This window comes from Podarcis bocagei, assembly GCF_964188305.1.
Source record: "Podarcis bocagei genome assembly, chromosome: 2".
In the NCBI taxonomy this organism is placed as follows: domain Eukaryota; kingdom Metazoa; phylum Chordata; class Lepidosauria; order Squamata; family Lacertidae; genus Podarcis; species Podarcis bocagei.
This window is the reverse complement of record NC_138126.1, coordinates 67,554,056-67,572,473: the sequence shown is the minus strand read 5'-3', so window position 1 is coordinate 67,572,473 and position 18,418 is coordinate 67,554,056. Positions and strand designations below refer to the sequence as shown.

At 43.4% G+C, this 18,418-nt stretch overlaps 1 protein-coding gene across 7 annotated transcripts in view; it reads left to right on the top strand.

The window, feature by feature from the left end:
- The first annotated feature begins 8,226 nt into the window (after nucleotides 1-8,226).
- GRIA1 (glutamate ionotropic receptor AMPA type subunit 1) overlaps nucleotides 8,227-18,418 on the top strand; it is a 206,045-nt gene continuing 195,853 nt past the window's right edge. For 4 of the 7 annotated variants that reach the window (XM_081181116.1, XM_081181117.1, XM_081181115.1 and 1 more), the window contains exons 1-2: nucleotides 8,229-8,775; nucleotides 10,891-11,028. In XM_081181116.1, the coding sequence (XP_081037242.1) occupies nucleotides 8,694-8,775; nucleotides 10,891-11,028 (220 nt within the window). In that variant the 5' untranslated portion in view covers nucleotides 8,229-8,693. Of the gene's footprint in view, nucleotides 8,776-10,890; nucleotides 11,029-18,418 lie in introns of all 7 variants that reach the window. The other 3 variants (XR_014004672.1, XM_081181120.1, XM_081181118.1) reach the window with 2 other exon arrangements.

Genomic DNA, 18,418 nt, shown 5'->3' with positions numbered 1-18,418 from the left:
TTATAGAGATGAGGTGGAGTGGCTGATAAAGTGGTGCAGAGCTAACAACTTGCTCATAAATACAAGGAAGACAAAAGAGCTTGTGGTGGACTTCAGGAGACAGAAGAGCAACGTCCAGCCACTTCTGATTGATGGGGTCTGTGTGGAGAGGGTAACAACATTCAGATTTTTGGGCATTGAATTACAAGAAGATCTGTCCTGGAGTGTCAACACAAGGGGGTTTGTGAAGAAGGCGCAGCAGAGACTGTACTTTTTGAGAATACTAAGGAAAAACCATCCTCCGCAGAAACTGCTGCTTGCCTTCTATCACTGTGCCATTGAGAGCGTGCTCACTTATGGCTTATGTGTGTGGTACGGAAGCTGTACTACCCAGGACAGGATGGGGTTGTGCAGGGTTGTTAAGGCAGCAGGGAACATTGTTGGCTGCCCACTCTCCACCTTAGAGCAGATTTATGCCACAAGGTGCCATAGGAAGGCACTGGACATAGTAAAAGATCCATCGCATCCTGGTCACTGTCTCTTCGAGCTCTTGCCGTCGGGATGGAGATACAGGACGATGAAGACAAGAACGAGCAGTCTTAAGAACAGCTTCTTCTCCAGAGCGATCTCGGCCCTGAATGGGAAGCCCGGACTTTGAAAGTCATCTAATCTCCCTTGCTGTATTATACTGTATTGTTTAATTAGTGTTTTTATGGAGCAGTCAAGTAATTTCATTGTCCCCGAAGGGGGCAATGACAATAAAGATATTATTATTATTATTATTATTATTATTATTATTATTATTTATTCCACCCACTTCCTCTATCCCCTCCAACCACTGGCATATGTGCCCCTCCCAGCTGAAAAAGTTTTGCCCATTCCCTCCCCCCAATATACCTTATGCTGCGAGAGCAATTTCTTCCTAAACAGCCCAAACCCTAGACACAAGAAATGTATTGTACACCAGTTCTATTCAAAACGTAAATGGCATTTCCAAGTGAATGGGATGGAAGGTTGCAGAACCCCAAATATTTAAAGGTCACCCACCCGACATTTGGAGAAAATAAACAAAGTAAATGTGTGCCTAACGGCAGCCACCTTGGCAAACCTCTTATTTCCTGGCCCAGCTTAACCTTAAACTATGCTGCTAAGCTGTTTGGCTTTAGGGTGCAATAATGCCAAACAGTGTTTTCCAAGTTATAGCTCTCTTTGACCAAGACAGTTTACTTATCTTAGGAGTTTAAAGATAGAGTTGTCCTCACCCTGATTTCCTTGACCCCCACCCACCCAAACACAGCATATTGACTATGGCAATGTGCTTTATGTGAAGTCGACCTAGAAGACAATGTCTGAATTTTGTAGCAGGGGCAGAATTCTGTGGGTAATGTGAGAAACTGGGAACATATTCAGTCAGTAGTAAGCTTCTGGCCTCAACTCAAGATGCTGGTTGTCATAGCCTTAGACTTCTATATCCAAGAGAACAGCTCTGATCATAGCTCCCATTTCCCATATACAATTTGGTTCAGATAATGCCCTACCATGAGTACAATCATTGGGTTAGATCAGCCACAGGAAGGAGCAGGATGCTGGCTGTTCAGGAATTGTGGAACAAACTACTAGTGGAAATACATTGAACCTTTAGGAGCCATTAGGAGCAAATCTTTGTAGAAGCAAATCTACCATATTTGTAGAACTTTTGGGAGCAGATGGGATTTGCTTTGAGGTGTTTGTTCCTGTATTTTTATTTTATTTTTATTTTTTTGTTGTCACAATGTTGGTTTTAAATATTGTAGTGATCTACATTAGATTTTAAGAGAGACTTTTTAAAAAGCCATAATGACTCTTCTTGGGCCTATCTGAGGCCAGAGCAACCTCTGGTCCTGTCTTATCTAGGAAGGACATGGGATGGGAGGATCTCCCATCTCTTTTAAAGTGGGCTGATTCTGCTTATCATACTGACTTTTAAGCCATGGCTCTTTTAAGTAACCATTTTAAAAAATCCTATTGATGGAATTCCCAGCATGAAGTAGGAAGGAGGAGGAACTTATTTGGTAGCATGTCTAGAAAAGGTGTTTAAACTTAGATACTCTTCAGAAACCAAAGATGTGTTTGTTTGCCTCTTTTATCTACATAATTTAGTTATCTGACAGCAGTTCAGCCTGTTTGAGCAAACATCTTCTCCTAGTTCTCAGATAGAGGTTAAATGTTAAAATGGGTTAAGTCTGGTCAAACAAGTGCTGCAAAATGAATAATTAAAGCAAAAAAGAGTTTTTGCCACATGGATATATGTATTTGGCCAGTTGTTCTCTGCATCTCACTCTGCTGCCTATGCTTTCTTGGCTTAATACAGTTTTATAAGGAGTAGGGGGGTGTCCATTCTTACATGGCTGCCCATCAATAAGTATTCCTCAGATAGAAATATACAATATGATTAAACACAACAATAAAGGGGGGAACAGGTTCAGTATTAAACAGTCTAGAATTGTTGTTGTTGTTTTATTGAACTTATTAGTTGCTTTTTACCCAAAGGTCTCCAAGTGACTTACACTGAATGTGTGTGTGTGTGTGTGTGTGTGTGTGTGTGTGTGTGTATATATATATATATATATATATGCACACATGCATGAATACCACACACATGGTATAAATTAATATACTATACAACATATTGGTAAACAAAAAAGAAACACCTATAACAATAATTTAAAAAAATAGCAATATGCAAACAATAAAGAAAACAATACTCCCATCCACTAAATGATAAAAATAAAAACTCAACAGTGATACCTTCTCCCTAGCCCAATATCATTCACATCAACCCAGCAATGAGGATAATAATGATAATAATGATAATAATTTATTATTTATACCCCGCCCATCTGGCTGGGTTTCCCCAGCCACTCTGGGCGGCTTCCAACAGAACATTAAAAACACAATAAAACATCAAACATTAAAAACTTCCCTAAACAGGGCTGCCTTCAGATGTCTTCTAAATGTCAGATAGTTGTTTATTTCCTTGACATCTGATGGGAGGGTATTCCACAGGGCAGGCCCCACTACCAAGAAGGCCCTCTGCCTGGTTCCCTGTAACCTTACATCTTGCAGGGAAGGAACTGCCAGAAGGCCCTCAGAGCTGGACCTCAGTGTCTGGACTGAACAATGGGGGTGGAGACACTCCTTCAGGATTTTATCCCCCCACCCCCGTGAAGATATCTAGTGTCAAGGCCAGGTGCTATAAAACAGGAATAGTCCAGCATCTCTCTTCTATTTTCAAAGGGAGCAACTGCAAAAGCAGAGCAGGAATGTCATAGTCAAAGGGATAGCTGCTCTGCTGGCTGCTGCTCATCTCCTGCCAGTGGTGGAGGTGCACCTGAGGGATTTAAATTGCCATTTAAATACCTGGGATAATAAGAAGGCCTTTATCTGGTGCCAAGAAAGACCATCGAGAAAGCATCAGGTGCCTTATCTACCGAAATACCTTGTCTACATGGAAGTGTTTGTCCATGACATTATGTATTTAGCAACATGTGTCAGATGCCAACAATATAATCAGAAAGTGGTATCTAAATGTGGTACCTCCCTATGGATCAGGAGGCTTCCCTAAAACAGGCAAAACCAGCTGTGTCTGGACTATAAGAATAGAGAAATATTGTGTATATTGTGGAATTCATAAATAAACATCCTTATCTGTAGCAGTCCGATATCTCATTTTGCCTTACTGTACAATTGCGTAATTGAGAAATAATTAAAGGAGGCAAGCACTGGTAGGGAAAAAGGAAAAAGCCATTTCTGGAATGAAGCAATAATATTCATATTCATTTATGCCGTCTCCGTACTGAAAGCTATACAATATTCTATTAAAAATTTAAAATGATCATCATAATTACATTCTGCCCCATATATTTCAAAGTAAATCTCACATAGGGATTATCCAGCCAGAGAACTAAAAAGAGTTTTAAAAAATGACAGTACTTCATATGCATCCTTAGAGAAACGCGGGCTCTTCATATAGCATGCATAGGAAGAATCTATTTTGCCCAGAAACTGAATCATTTTGGGGTGACATCTTCTTTCAGCTGTGATATTTCTACCAGACAATTCCTATGGCTTCTTAAGAGTCTGCCTGTGATGGTTCTGAAGGGAGCTGGTAATACTTGAGAAGGATAGTGGACTTCTATAAGGTGAAGTGGGCCAAGGAATTATGAACCAGGAGGAAAACTGCTGATGAATCATAGAATCATAGAATTGTAGATATGGAAGAGACCCTGAGGATCATCTAGTCCAACCCCCTGCAATGCAGGGATATGCAGCTGTCCCATACGGGGATCGAACCTGTGACCTTGGCATTATCAGCAGCACACTCTACCCAACTCATTATCAGCAGCACACTCTACCCTATCAGGAAGATGGGAAGTGTGACAAAGCTGTAGGTTCCAAATACTGCTGCTTTTAGCTAGCCTGGCAACAGCCCTAGCCAGCAGTAGTCACCCACCAGACCAACACATTTTGATGTCTAAGGCAGCAAATCAAGTTGCATAGTGCTGCAGAATGTGAACAGAATTGACTTTAAAAGAACATTTTCTTTCATATCAGTAGATAGAGCGAACACAATCTGCTATACTATGCTGTTAGCCTTCTTTTCCCATAGCACCAAATATATGGGCCCCAGCTTAGTAGTAGAGCATCTGCTTTGCATACAGAAGGTTGTAGTTTCAATCTCTGCCATCTTCAAGGTAGGGCTAGAAGCATCCTCTCCCTGGAAGCCTGGGAGCTCAGTGTGGACAATGCTGAGCTGGTTGAACAAAAAGGGAGAAAGTAGCTCCCTATGATCCCCAAAACCCAGCAAACTGAAGTGAGATCAGAGATTAATATTTGCTGTCAGGTACATGATATGCTCTGGATCTGCACATGATTTGCCCACCATCTTTTTTATTATTATTATTATTATTATTATTATTATTATTATTATTATTATTATTATTATTGCTGCAGTTATCCATGAGAAATGAACTTGTGCAGCTAGGGTGGGGGGATACCCTGGTCTAGGTGCAGGGGGAGGGAAATCTGCTGCTGCTGCTGCTGCCACCCCCAGCATCTGCCGCCTGAGGTGGCTGCTTCACTGTATCCAATAGAAGGACTGATCCTGCCACCCACATGGCATATGAAATGATGTGACTGAGAGAACTATGTAGGTCTCCCCCACGCATTTTGGTGTCAGGAGGCAAACTAGGTCATGATGATGCAACTCCTAAGGTGAATTTGTCTGCCTTGCAGAATTCAAATCAAGGATGTCTTGAATGAATCTTTATTTCAGAGATGCCTATCATGGAGAAAGGATCTTTTTTTAAGGATTTTGGTTTAACCAGGCACACTCTAGTGTTTTGAACACTAGCTCAATCCTGAAAGTAGGAATTGATCACTCATCCTCCCTTGGCTACGCAGAATAGAGGTGAAATCTACTATTTATTTACTGCTATAGGAACTTTGGAAATTCCTGCTGCTTAAGTGAGAAGAAGCAGATGCATATTTTCTATGGGAATATATTGTTGCATGCACCCTAATTTTGAGTGGTGAAAGACTCCAGGGATTCCAGTGCTTACCCAGGGTTCAGTTTCCTTGGAACAAAGGTCAATGGAGACTGTTGTGTCTTTGGAATATAGGGTTTTAGTTGCATATATATGGAACCTGAGCATAGAATGGATGGGCTCACAGCATTAACTCCCAACAGGTGTTGCTTCCTCATAGTTCTGGATCCAGCACAGAGCAGGCATGCCTCTGTTTCTCCAGCTTCCCACATCAGCCCAAACTCACGCACAGAACTCTGACTCTGACCTCAAAACCACAATTCTGTGTAGAGGGCAGTTGTCTGCCAGCTCCATCTGGTACTGGCTGAGACCCTACCTGCCCGTGAACTATCTTGCCAGAGTGATGCATGCTCTGGTTACTGCAATGCGCTCTACATGGGGCTACCTTCGCAGGTGACCCGGAAACTAAAACTAATCCAGAATGAGGCAGCTAGATTGGTGACTGGGAGTGGCCGCCAAGACCACATAACCCTGGTCCTGAAAGACATACACTGGCTCCCAGTATGTTTCCGAGCACAATTCAAAGTGTTGGTGCTGACCTTTAAAGCCCTAAATGGCCTCGGCCCAGTATACCTAAAGGAGCGTCTCCACCCCCATCGTTCATCCTAGACACTGAGGTCCAGCTCCAAGGGCCTTCTGGCTGTTCTCTCACTGTGAGAAGTGAGGTTACAAGGAACCAGGCAGAGGGCCTTCTTGGTAGTGGCACCCGTGGAACACCCACCCATCAAATGTCAAAGAAATAAACAACTATCTGACATTTAGACGACATCCTTTTTAGGGATGTTTTTAATGTTTGAAGTTTTATTGTGTTTGTAATATTTTGTTGGAAGCTGCCCAGAATGGTTGGGGAAATCCAGTCAGATCGGCTGCATATTATTATTATTATTATTATTATTATTATTATTATTATTATTAATACTTCAATTTATACTCTCTCCATATGAACCTACCCTCATCATCTGAGGCCCTTCTTCATGTGCCTTCTCTGCAAGAGGTCCAGAGGGTGGCAACACATGAATGGGCCTTTTCTGTGGTGGCTCCCTCATTGTGGGGCAATACACTTGTTTGCTCTGCACATGGCAGAGGGCCAGACCATGCTTGCATTAGCAAGGGCCAGACCACGAGTGTCCACAGAACTGCAGGTTTTCCTTTCAGGGCAACAATATCCCAATTTCCCCACACAAGTGAATGGCAATCATTCAGCTATATATTCCCAGAGGCACTATTGTGGTGGGATCCTAACTTGCCTCCTTCCTCTGGTTATCCCACCTACTAAGAACCAACCCTGCTTTGTTCTTTCCTAGCAATGAGGGCTATGCTCTTGCCTTCAGGTCCTGCAATGAGGATTTTTCACAGGCACTATTGTGAGAAGAGGGTGTTGGACCGTTGGACCATTGGCCTGATCCAGCAGACTCTTCCTGTGTTTTCATGTGCATTGAGCCACGCTGAGTTCCCTTGAAACATAGAAGAGCAGGGTGGATGGGCCGGTGGGCATGCATTCAACTCCTGTCTTTTTAGTTTGCTGTTGCAGCAGGCGATGTTTTGGTTTTGCAAAGAAGAACGAGACTGTATAGAAACAAAAGCCAGGATTGGTTGACTGGTTGATGAGTATGCCAATAGAGATGCTGGTGCAGCTGCAGCATTTATACATTTTTGCTAGGCAAGTCAAGCGCAGGATTGAGCTGCTTGGAGGATCCTGCTCTGGGCCGGCATGCCTGGTTGCTACTGTAGTATATACAAAGAATAAATAACAGCGATTGAACTGTGCCCTCCTCCGTTGCAGTGGATTTGCATTTACAAAACGAATGCCTGTGCCCTAAATGTTTTAAATCCCAGAAGAGATGTGGCGAGAGTGGGAAGGAAAGCTGTTCGCTGTAAGAGAGCCCGAACCTTCTCCTCATCATCTCTCTCTCTCGCACACACAAACACACATAGAGACACACACACCTCTCATTAATAAGTCTAAGGTATGTAAACTTCTAGCCTTTGTGATGCCCTCTTTAGGCTGGATTCCTTTCCGTTGAGGGCAGGAACAAAACACATCTTCAGGAAGGCAAAATGGGACAAGCACGTTAATGCTGAGACAGGTGGGAGAAAACTCAGCTGGAAAGGGAAAAGACGAATGTCAGCCTCTCCTTTTGCCTTCCCCTAAAAATTACCCTCCCCCCCTCACCTTCCTCTCTGGAGAGCCATTTGTTTCCATCTTACCCATCATTGTCTTAATGATCTGGACTGTAGCGAGCGACTTGGAGCTTCGCAGACCTTGGATCCCAAGAGCCGAGCAACCCCGCCCGAGGACCTATTGATCTGTGACTAAAGAGCAGAGCCCTTTCTCGGCTGGAGTTTGCCGCTCAGGGACCGGCTGGCAGAGAGGCTGTCCCAGCCAGGACCTGCCGAAAGATTGTGGAGGGAAGGCGGTTGGTGTTATGGGGAAAGGTGGTGGGGCTCAGTGGTTAGAGCACCCCAAGTCGGATGCCCAGTGTCTCCGAGCAATGCTGGGGAAAGAGCCCTGTCTGGAGAGCCGCGGGCAGCCGGTGTCGACGATGCTGAGCAGAGCTGGATCAATAGTCTGAGGCAGCTTCCGATGTTTCTATGGGAAACAGCACGTGGTGAAGGAGGGGACCCTCAGGAAAGAGGCTGCCAAAAAAAAAAGTGGGGTGGACAGTAAAACAATGAGAGGGAAATGAGCAGGAGGAGAGAGAGTACAGTGTGTGTGTGTGTGTGTGTGTGTGTGAGAGAGAGAGAGAGAGAGAGAGAGAGAGAGAGAGAGAGAGAGAGAGAGAGAGAGAAGACTGTGTGTGCATGCATGTGAGTGAGTGAGTGAGTGAGAGAGAGAGAGAGAGAGAGAGGAGGGGGGCTGTGGATGAGAAAGGGTTTCTCTCTCTCTTCCTCTCTCTCTCAGAGCTCAGTTAATCCTGCTGTCAGTTGGCGTTAAGGCAACGATCTAAGCGCTGGATTCCAGGAGAAAGAGACACACGGCAGTATAGGAGGAAGTGAGGACCGAAAGGGGGGAGAGGAAAAGGAAAAAGAAAGGAAGGAAGGAAGAAAGCAAGGAAGAAAACCAGAAGGGGGGAACTACCAAATCTATGCTTGGACCTGGGCTTCTTTCTCGCCAATGCAAAAGGGAATATGCAGCACATTTTTGCCTTCTTCTGCACCAGTTTCCTAGGGGCAGTGTTGGGGGTCAATTTCCCCAGCAACATCCAGATAGGTGAGTGCGAAAAGGTTGCCCATTCTGTAGCGAACGCATTTTCCTGGATGGCTGTGTGTGTGTGTGTGTGTGTGTGTGTTAAATCTAGCCCATCCACCGCCTCCACTTGCAAAGAAAGAATGGGGGGTCTGGCCCATGCATGGGGTGGATTTGCTATAGAATTGGGGGATCGGGGGAAAAATAGATAGTGATATGGGATGCATCTCTCCTTCTTAGTGGGTGGGGGACATGCCTGCACATGCCTGCTTCCGAAATGGAGGAAGCAAACAATTTCTCTCTCACCCTAAATCTGGGACTCAGCATTTCATTTGGGGAAGGGTAGACCGGGGCACTTTGCATTCTTTCGCCATCCTTTGATTTGGGGGAGTGGGGAATGGTTTCTACTATCCGTAAGTAAAGAGATAACCTCGGGGAGAAACCAGTCTTTGTTGTTGCGCTGAAACAAAAGCAGAACAACGCCAGGAAGGTGTTGCACTCAGGCTCCTTCCATTCCATGCATCCACTTGTTTCCCGCCCCCCCCTCCACCTACCCAAGCATCAGCGATACACCTTTCATTCATTTCGCCCCCCCCCCCATTCAATCAGCAGGCAGCTTCTCTCCCCCACCCCAAATACATAACTGATAGTATTTGCTATCCCTCCTCGCCCTAATGTCTCTTTGCAATGCCAATTCCTGGCTCGCCCTCGCCGTAAGGGGGGGGGGGGAGAGAAACTCATGGGATAGCCTCACTTGCAGGATTGGCGCTTTTATTGCAGTTTTAACGTTCCCTCGCCGGCATCCTCCTTTCCCAGATTTCTTCGGGGAAACACAAAACGAACCTGCAAAATTAGCAGGCTGCCATTTCTAGCCCCCTCCTTGGCAACCACAGGCACCGAAGTGTGGGTTTAGTGTTTTTTATTTATTTGTTTGTTTGTTTTCCTGGTGCAAAAATAAGCCCTTCCACGGAAAAAAAAAACACCAAATCCAGAAATCGTGCATGCTGCTGAACGTGCAGAAAGTATCCTGCTATTATTCGTTGGAGGCTTCGCTTCCTGCTTTCGCTTTCTTTGCTGAATTAAAGTGTGAGAGCGATGAATAATATTGACGACGGTGATCATCCTTATGATGCTCTGCTCCATCCCGCCACTGACTCTTGTCTCTGCCTCATTTGCACATCTGCACCTTAGGGATGTCACACTCGATTTGCATTGCTGTCAAAACTCAAATGGACCCCCAAAGTGCTGAAACCGGATTCAGAGGTCTAATTGCACATTTAGCTACAATTAAGCCACTGTCAGCAGCACGCTTGGAGCCATTTGGGCAGTTACGCACTCTACGCTGCATTTCTAATATGGGAAACTAAATAAATTCAGTAATAAGCAGACCTTGTGGCACCCAGGTTTCTGCGAGGTCTTCTTGTTACCTGAATACACCCCTTGGTACAGCTAACACCCCTCGTGATACAGTGTGGCTTCATTTATTTGTAACAGTTATTTGGCCACTCCCCAGGCCCCATTGTCCAAAAAAAGGTGCTGCTTGGATAATGCAGGATTCGTTTTCCTTTGTTCATTTCCCCTTAGTTCTCCAACAACTTGTTGAGTAAACATCTGCTCTGTGTGGGCAAATGTAGCAGATTCAGATCTGGTGTAAGTGGGATGGGGGGGAGGAGTCTCCCTTGGATGAAAAGGGGGTGGAGATGCTCATTCCTGTATTTGACCAGCTCCTTTTTAACCCTTACAGGAAATGAAGCCCACGGAAATGACCCCCCACACACACACACACACACTCCCCGTTCTCCATAGCCCTGATTCACTCTTTGTTCACGATCATATTTGGGATCTGGTGGTGTGTTTTGTGTTTGCGTAATGGTCAGACTGCACAGGATCCTGAAAGATCATGCCCAGATGCATTTGTCAGTCTTTAAGGCACAAGAGGATTCTTTGTTCTTTTTGCTAGCAGACACTGTCTGACATGGCTACCTTTCTGGAAACGTGTCTGGAGAAAAGTTTTTGCCACTCTACTAGCAAAGTGGCGTCCTAGAATGCCTACATGCTGAAGTGTGGTCATAATAATGCCATTGTCACTTAATGTTTCACTGCTGATTAGTTTCCAACCTCTTTTCTGTTTTTCTCCAGGGGGATTATTTCCTACTCAACAATCCCAGGAACATGCCGCTTTTATGTTTGCATTGTCTCAGTTCACAGAGCCCCCCAAGCTGGCTCCTCAGATTGACATTGTGAATATTAGTGACAGCTTTGAAATGACCTACACCTGTAAGTAGTGGCTCTCTCTACAAGCCCCCCCCCCTCTCTCTCTCTCTCTCCATCCCCCCATCTTTTTTCTGCCTTTCCCATCTAGTTCACCATTGCAGAGGCTGTTGCTTTAAAATTAAAACACTTTATCAAGGTCTGTATGATGAGATCTCTAACAGAGTTCCACTTCCCAAGTTATGATTATTCCTCTTCCTTCTCCTCCTATTGTTCCCACCATTCCTCTCTTAGTTCCCCCACCCATCGTTACGGATTTGTCATAACCCAAGTGTGCGATACATACAGAACAGAAAAGGAATTATTTTATGTACTGTATTTTGATAGCTATAACTTAATCGTGCAGCATTCTTTTCTTTTTTAAAGTAACCAACAGTTATCTGACATTGGCTGGAAGTGCAGTCAAAGCTCAGATCGAAAGTTAGCGATGCAACCTAGGTGAGAGGTCTGAACTGAAGCAGTTCTTCTTAGACTTTTACCCAGAGCTGTTAAAAGGTTTCTCAGATTAATATATTTTTTTAAAATGCAAAGCTTTTCATAGGTTTTGTGGGACATCTCTCCAGAAATCAGCATGGTGGAGGACTTCATATGATATTAACAGGGCGGAAGCCCAACCAAGTTGATTAGCCATGAAGAGGCATAAAAGAAACACAGAAAACAAAGCCTTCTCTATTAAAATGGGATTGCTGTCAGATTTTGGTCTTTGTAAATATCTGCTGCTATATGCACAAAAAGGGGTTGATTCGGTATTACAGGAATTATTTAGCTCAGTTTCCTGCTGTCGGTTACACATATGTGAGACCCAGTTTTTATAACAAATTTGGTCTGATGTAGAAGCCTTTACCTTGTTCCTGACATGAATAATCCCAAGGCTCCCTTCCACCAACCAGACTAGAATCATTATTATGTTTAGAGTTGTAGTTTTGGCATGTAAAGGATCGTGTGTGCAAATGGTGGTTTTAGACTGTGGCTATTATAAATAGCAGAACACAAAGGACTCAGAGAAGTGTGGCATCAAGGTGAGAAGATGAATCAGAATATGGGTCCAGAGCAGATCTAGTTCTGTTGAATGGATGGAGGCTATGCTAGATTGATGGACTGAATTGAGGATTTGATTTACTGGATGCAGAAAACAACTGAATAGCATCAAAACTAGACGAATTCAGAGGAATGTGCTGCTGTTGGAAAGCTGATAATGACTTGGACAATTAACTACAGATATTAAGCAGGATATTTTATCTCTGACAACAAGAGTCTGACAAATCTCAGAATGAAACATTCTGCCCTTCCATCCTTTTGTTCAAAAACAGTTTGACTTTCTGAGCTTAACTAACTGTGTCAGCATCTGAGTTTACAATATCCTAAGGTGTTGAGGGTCATATAATATCATTGTTCATTTGGCTTGATGGGTCCAGGAGATCCTGCCCAGCCCTGTGGTTTGCCAGTTTCATGTCTCTAGTTGAGTTGAGTTAATCCACACAGAATTGAGATTATGCTTGCAATGGAAACTGCAAGCAAACCTTCTCCCACTCCCCCGCCCCCCAGTCCCAACGGAACAATACTTTTTGACTAGCTTATATTGGAGATTGTAAAAGGTTTTGTAAAACACTGTGTCCTAATGGCAATTGCATCCAATTGCAAACCTATTTGATTGCAGTTGCAATTAATTATCAGTGTTTTAGTAAATCAGAATCTTCCATCATTTTGTTCTCTGCAGATTGTAGGCAAGCTGTGCTTTCAGTATCAAAGCTAATCATGGAGTACTACACCTGTGCCTCTTAAAAATTGTACTAAAAATTTCTTATATCACTTTTCTTATAACCACTGATTGTGTTGGAGAAACTCACAATTATTCATTTTCAGCATTTATATAAGTGCTGATTGCTTTGGTGGGCTCTTTCTATTCATAATGTGATGTAAATATTCTTATAAAGATTGTTTGTTTCCATGGAGATGCACAACACGCTCTTGGTTGCGTTTGGGCTTTTTTTTTGTATCATGAGCTACCTTTGTCCTCAGATGCCCTGCCACTGATATTTTCAGCTATTCGTAAAGTAGGTGGCTCTTCTGATAAAGTTATTGTGTGGTGCCTTAGGACAGAACTGGCAGTAATACAATCAAAATGGTGTGTGTGTTCCCCATTAGTTCTTGTAAGACTAATGTGGGGGTGAGCAGCACTTGCAGAGATAAATTGGTAGGTTGGAATGGAGCCTCTAACCCTTTCACCACCTGTAAGTTATCCCCTGAAAATACGAGGGTATCCCCTACCCCCAAAAAAACTGGAGTCAGCACTGAGCCTGTCTTGGAAGGCAAAATAGCCTCTCAGGGCCATTTGCAGAATTGAGGGAATAGGAGGGGTTAAAATCTTACAACCCTCCCTTTTGATCTCTAATCTTTTTGTGAACATGCTTCTCTTGCTCCTTCACTCCCACAGTAGGTTTGGGAACCACAAGGCAAAATCTGGAGGGCAGAAACTAGTTAATTGCCAGAAACAACTATTGCTATTGGATCTGTTCTTGCACAAATGGTTAAAAGCCCGATGGTGGTAGCTGGCAATCATTGCTGTAAAGTGAAAGTTTAGAGCAGGGGTCAGCAAACTTTTTCAGCAGGGGGCCAGTCCACTGTCCCTCAGACCTTTGGGGGGCGGACTATATTTGGGGGGGGGGAATGAATGAATTCCTATGCCCCACAAATAACCCAGAGATGCATTTTAAATAAAAGCACACATTCAACTCATGTAAAAACACCAGGCAGGCTCTACAAATAACCCAGAGATGCATTTTAGATAAAATGACACATTCTACTCATGTAAAAACACACTGATTCCCGGACCATCCGCGGGCCGGATTTAGAAGGCGATTGGGCCGGGTCCGGACCCCGGGCCTTAGTTTGCCTACCCATGGTTTAGAGTCAGCATGATAAGCAAGAATCTAAAAGTATGTGTGTATGTGTGTTTGTGTGTGGTTCTTGAGACTAGTGGCACCAAAATGGAGTTTTATTTATTTAATGTGATTTCTAAGCCATGCTTCATCTTAGAGATCCCAGGGTACTTTACTATACAAATATAGAATATCAAACATTAAAATGTAAAGATTTTTAAACCAAACTAAGGTTATTCCATTTAAAACAGTTGTCTTGAAGCATCTTGTGAAAATGTATTTTCTTTGTCCGCATGTGCCACATGTGACAGGAGTTTTGCAAGGAAAATCCCCCAACCACCAGTGGTGCACAAAGTAAAAAGTCATCCACTGCCATCTAGCAGGTAATATTGAAATAGAACTAGGAGTCACATACAGTGGAACTGAGACCTGGTGCTGACAGGCAATAAGCCAGATGCAATGACTGACTGTTGCATGGTTGCCATGGCATCATCTTTGGTGATATAAAGCAATAATAAGCAGGCTATATATGATGCATTTAAATCTTGGGTGCTTCTGCAACAATATTGACTGCTACCTCCTAGGAAATGGGTCACGTTTGAAATTAAATTGTTATAGAAAGCATTTGCTTTCCCCTCAACATTAAAGCAATTTGAAAGGTAAAATCCCCGTGATAAATACAAATATACAGCAATGTTGCTTTCATGCATTTTTTCTTTAACAATGCAGGCTTATGAAAAATTACTGGGTGCCTTACAACAGTTGTGTTAATGTTAGCCCTTTCAAAAAAAAAAAGTCTGTTATGGCGAGCACATTCATTGTTTATGTTATATACCCTTTATAGGGGGCTGCTCAGAAGGAAAACAAATTAAAGGCACATCTTTACTTCTGCTAATATCTGGATTTCATAGGCAGTAGCATGCTTCTCTAGGGAAAGACCTATCACCAAAAGCCATATCACCACCCATAACATTGTTAGTCTCATTTTGTTGTGAAACAAAAAAACAGCCAACTAGATTAATGAACTGTGTTGTTGTTTTTTTACATTAGGAATATTAAGAATTCAGCTGTGGAAAACACCACAACTGAACATGCCAGCCACAGCAGACCTAATCCCCAAACAGTCAAAATGGAGGGGCATCATAGTAGATAGTAAATGAAACAGTAAATGAGAAAATAAAACCTTTGGAAATGGAAGTATGTGAAAATGTAGGATGTGAACAAGTTAGATTTAGCTTGTAAGAGCAGGAGTAGCAAAACCAGAGCACTTAGCTTTTCTGTTTCCTCTCTAAGAGGAAATGGAATTGGTTTTCATTCCCTCCATTCCCAGTGCTCAGTCTCTTTCTGCCATGCTTTTTGAAGCAGCACAACATATGCTCTAGAGAGGAAGGTATCATTAGGGTAGGTGAAACCTCAGTGTTTATAAAGGGGTGGGTGAGAAACTCTAGAAAGAAAAAACCAAGGTGAGACTGTACAAACAGCCCAGTGAGGACCAAGTGTGCTCAGTATCCATGGAATCACATGGTAGAGTTGGAAGGGACTATGAGGCGCCTCTCGTTCAACCCCCTGCAATGCAGGATTCTTTTGCCCAAGGTGGAGCTTGAACACACAATCCTGAGATCAAGAATCTCATGCTCTTACCAACTGAGCTATCCCAGAAGCGGTATGCTGTCTAACTGTTGCCATTGGTGGTGGTGGTGGAAAAATAACATGAAGTAGAATGGAATGGGTGGTGGTGGAAACCTGATTAGCAACACTCCATGCTGGAACACTTTATTGCAGGCCTCACTTGTGGAGCATAATGTTCATGCTGTTGGTAGACAGAATGCTATTCCACAATGTATTGGACTCAGTCACTTGCAGGTATTCATCCGCCAACCTCTTATCAACAGAAACATGGCTCACACACACCATTTCCAGCAGGATGTACCCTTTCACCACTTGAGCTGAAACAGGAAGTGCTACCCTGCCCTGCTGCCACCACTGCCTTCACCGTCCAGTGGCAGAGAAGTGGTGCAGACATTGGCATTGCATTTGGGGTGGATCTCGCTGGCTTCCAGCAAGATCTCACCAAAATCACACCAGATCTTTTGTGATTTTGGTAAGATCTCACCCTAGATTGATGCCAGTGGCACTTCTCCACCAGCAACGGAGGTGCCACCTTGGGCACTTCCGCCACCTGAGGCAGCAGCGTCGTCTAATGGTTGGACTGTCCCTGATATTGAGCTGCACTTGGCAATAGCCACCATAATCTAGAAATTTGTAAATGCATCATCCACCGTGGCATGTCACTTCAGATGATGTAGATGATAGTACAGGTACTTGTAGTGTTGTTTCTGTTGTTTTTACTGAATGAACGTAGAATTATGTTCATTCAGTTATATTTACTTAGAAAACTGTATGCAAATTGCATGAAGCTAATTGTGTAGAAAACAAAAAACCCTAACTTTACAGTGGTACCTCGGGTTACAGATGCTTCAGGTTACAGACGCTTCAGGTTACAGGCGCTTCAGGTTACAGATGCTTCAGGTTACAGAAGCTTCAGGTTTCAGACTCCGCTAACCCAGAAATAGTACCTCGGGTTAAGAACTTTGCTTCAGGATGAGAACAGAAATTGTGCTCCGGTGGCGCAGCGGCAGCAGAAGGCCCCATTAGCAAAAGTGATACCTCAGATTAAGAACAGTTTTAGGTTAAGAATGGAACCTCCAGAACAAATTAAGTTCTTAACCCGAGGTACCACTGTATTGGCAAGAGGACTTATATATACCCACAAAATATAAGTAGCATTGCTATCTCGTACCTTTTATCAGCCGAGAGGAAATTGATCAGGATGAGTAGAAGGGGTTGTTGTTTTTTGGATCACTGATTTGGGTCACAAGTTAACATTAACAAAAGGAAACGTATCATCCTACCCAGACTTTGGCATCAGCTGGGGTAATACCATCCTTTATTAAAAACATAAGAGTCGGACACGACTAAACGACTAAACGACAACAAGATGAGCCCTACTGGATCAGGCCAATAGCCCTTTTGGTCCAGCATCCTGTTCTCACAGTAACTAACCAGAGATGCCTGCAGGAAACTTACAAGCAGGACTTGAGCACAAATCACTCTGCTCTCCTGTGGTTTCCAACAACTGGTATTCAGAAACATACTGCCTCTGACCAGGGGTGCAGAGCATTGTCTCCATCATAGCTAGCAGCTATTGGTATAAAGAGGCAGGGGATCTATGGCCCACCAGAGGGCCTTCTAAGCAATAGCTTTGAGCACCCTCTTCCCTTCCGAGCTTTGGCTGGTGCTGAATTTATCTATCTTTCAGCACTAGCTAAAGACCACCTTCTTCTAGAAAGTATTTCAAGTGTAATATAGGGACTCCATTGTGAAAAATGAAATACGTTTTAATAATCTGTTTTTATTGCATGCTTTATTTTTGGTTAATGTATTTTTGCTTTGTTGTGATCCACCCTGAGCTCATTCTTGATGGATATACAATAAGTAAATTAGGGTTGTAAGATGAGAACAGATATGGCTGAGCCAAAACTTGGAGGTATGTTTATGAACATTTTCTTTACTCATCACATGTAACTCCCTTTTTGGTGACTTATTTCCCCCCAGGAGGTTTAGGGAAAGTTTACCCTCCTTGCCAATTCTGCACAGGAGGTTCTGCTAAGACAGTCTCGGGTAGTTCTGTCTTCCTGCCCCAATGTGGGTCATTCAGGTGGTGATAATTAGTTTATTCTTCACCCTAATGAAATTCAATTTCGATACCTATTTCCCCCCTTCAAATCAGCCACCATCATCTGAGGAACAGTGGCATCATCATCAGATATGACTATGTAAATGACACCAAGGAGGACAATTCAAAGTAAGGGCAATGCTTCCCCAATGTGTCCTGTTAGCTTCATTTGTCCTCATTAGGTCATCACATAGCCAAATCTGATTGCCTCTGGGTAAAGGGGAGGGGGTAGTTGGACTGTTAAGACTGAAAGCTAGTGCTGAAGCAGCAACCAGGTTGTACTGTGGACACCAGCCAATAGATGCAAAATAGGAGCGGTTTGGATTCTCCAACAGCCCTAACCTTCTCACTGAAAATGTTTACTAGATAACATTTGGCTCTATCCTAATAACATGAAACAATGGGGCATAGTTGGGTCAAGGTATGAAGCAGCCTTCCCCAGCCAAGTGCCCTCCAGATGTTGGACTACAACTCCCCTCTTCCGTTATGATGGTCCTTGCTGAGTAGAACTAGAAGTTTCATGGGTGGTGGAAGAGCTGCAGTATGATTTGTTTAGACACCTGCACTTATTATGTGGAGCCTTTTTTTTCTTTTTCTACAAATTTTGGTAGCCTTAATAAGAACACTTTTTGTTTCCCATGACAATCTTCAGATATCTTACTCATGCAGGAGCCTCAACATTTGCCTTAAAATGTCTCTTTAGGTGTAAACTGCAATCTGGGTGCACGTTGGTCAGTACAGTGTACCTGCTATCTAGTTCGGTGCCCTGTGCTCTGGATAG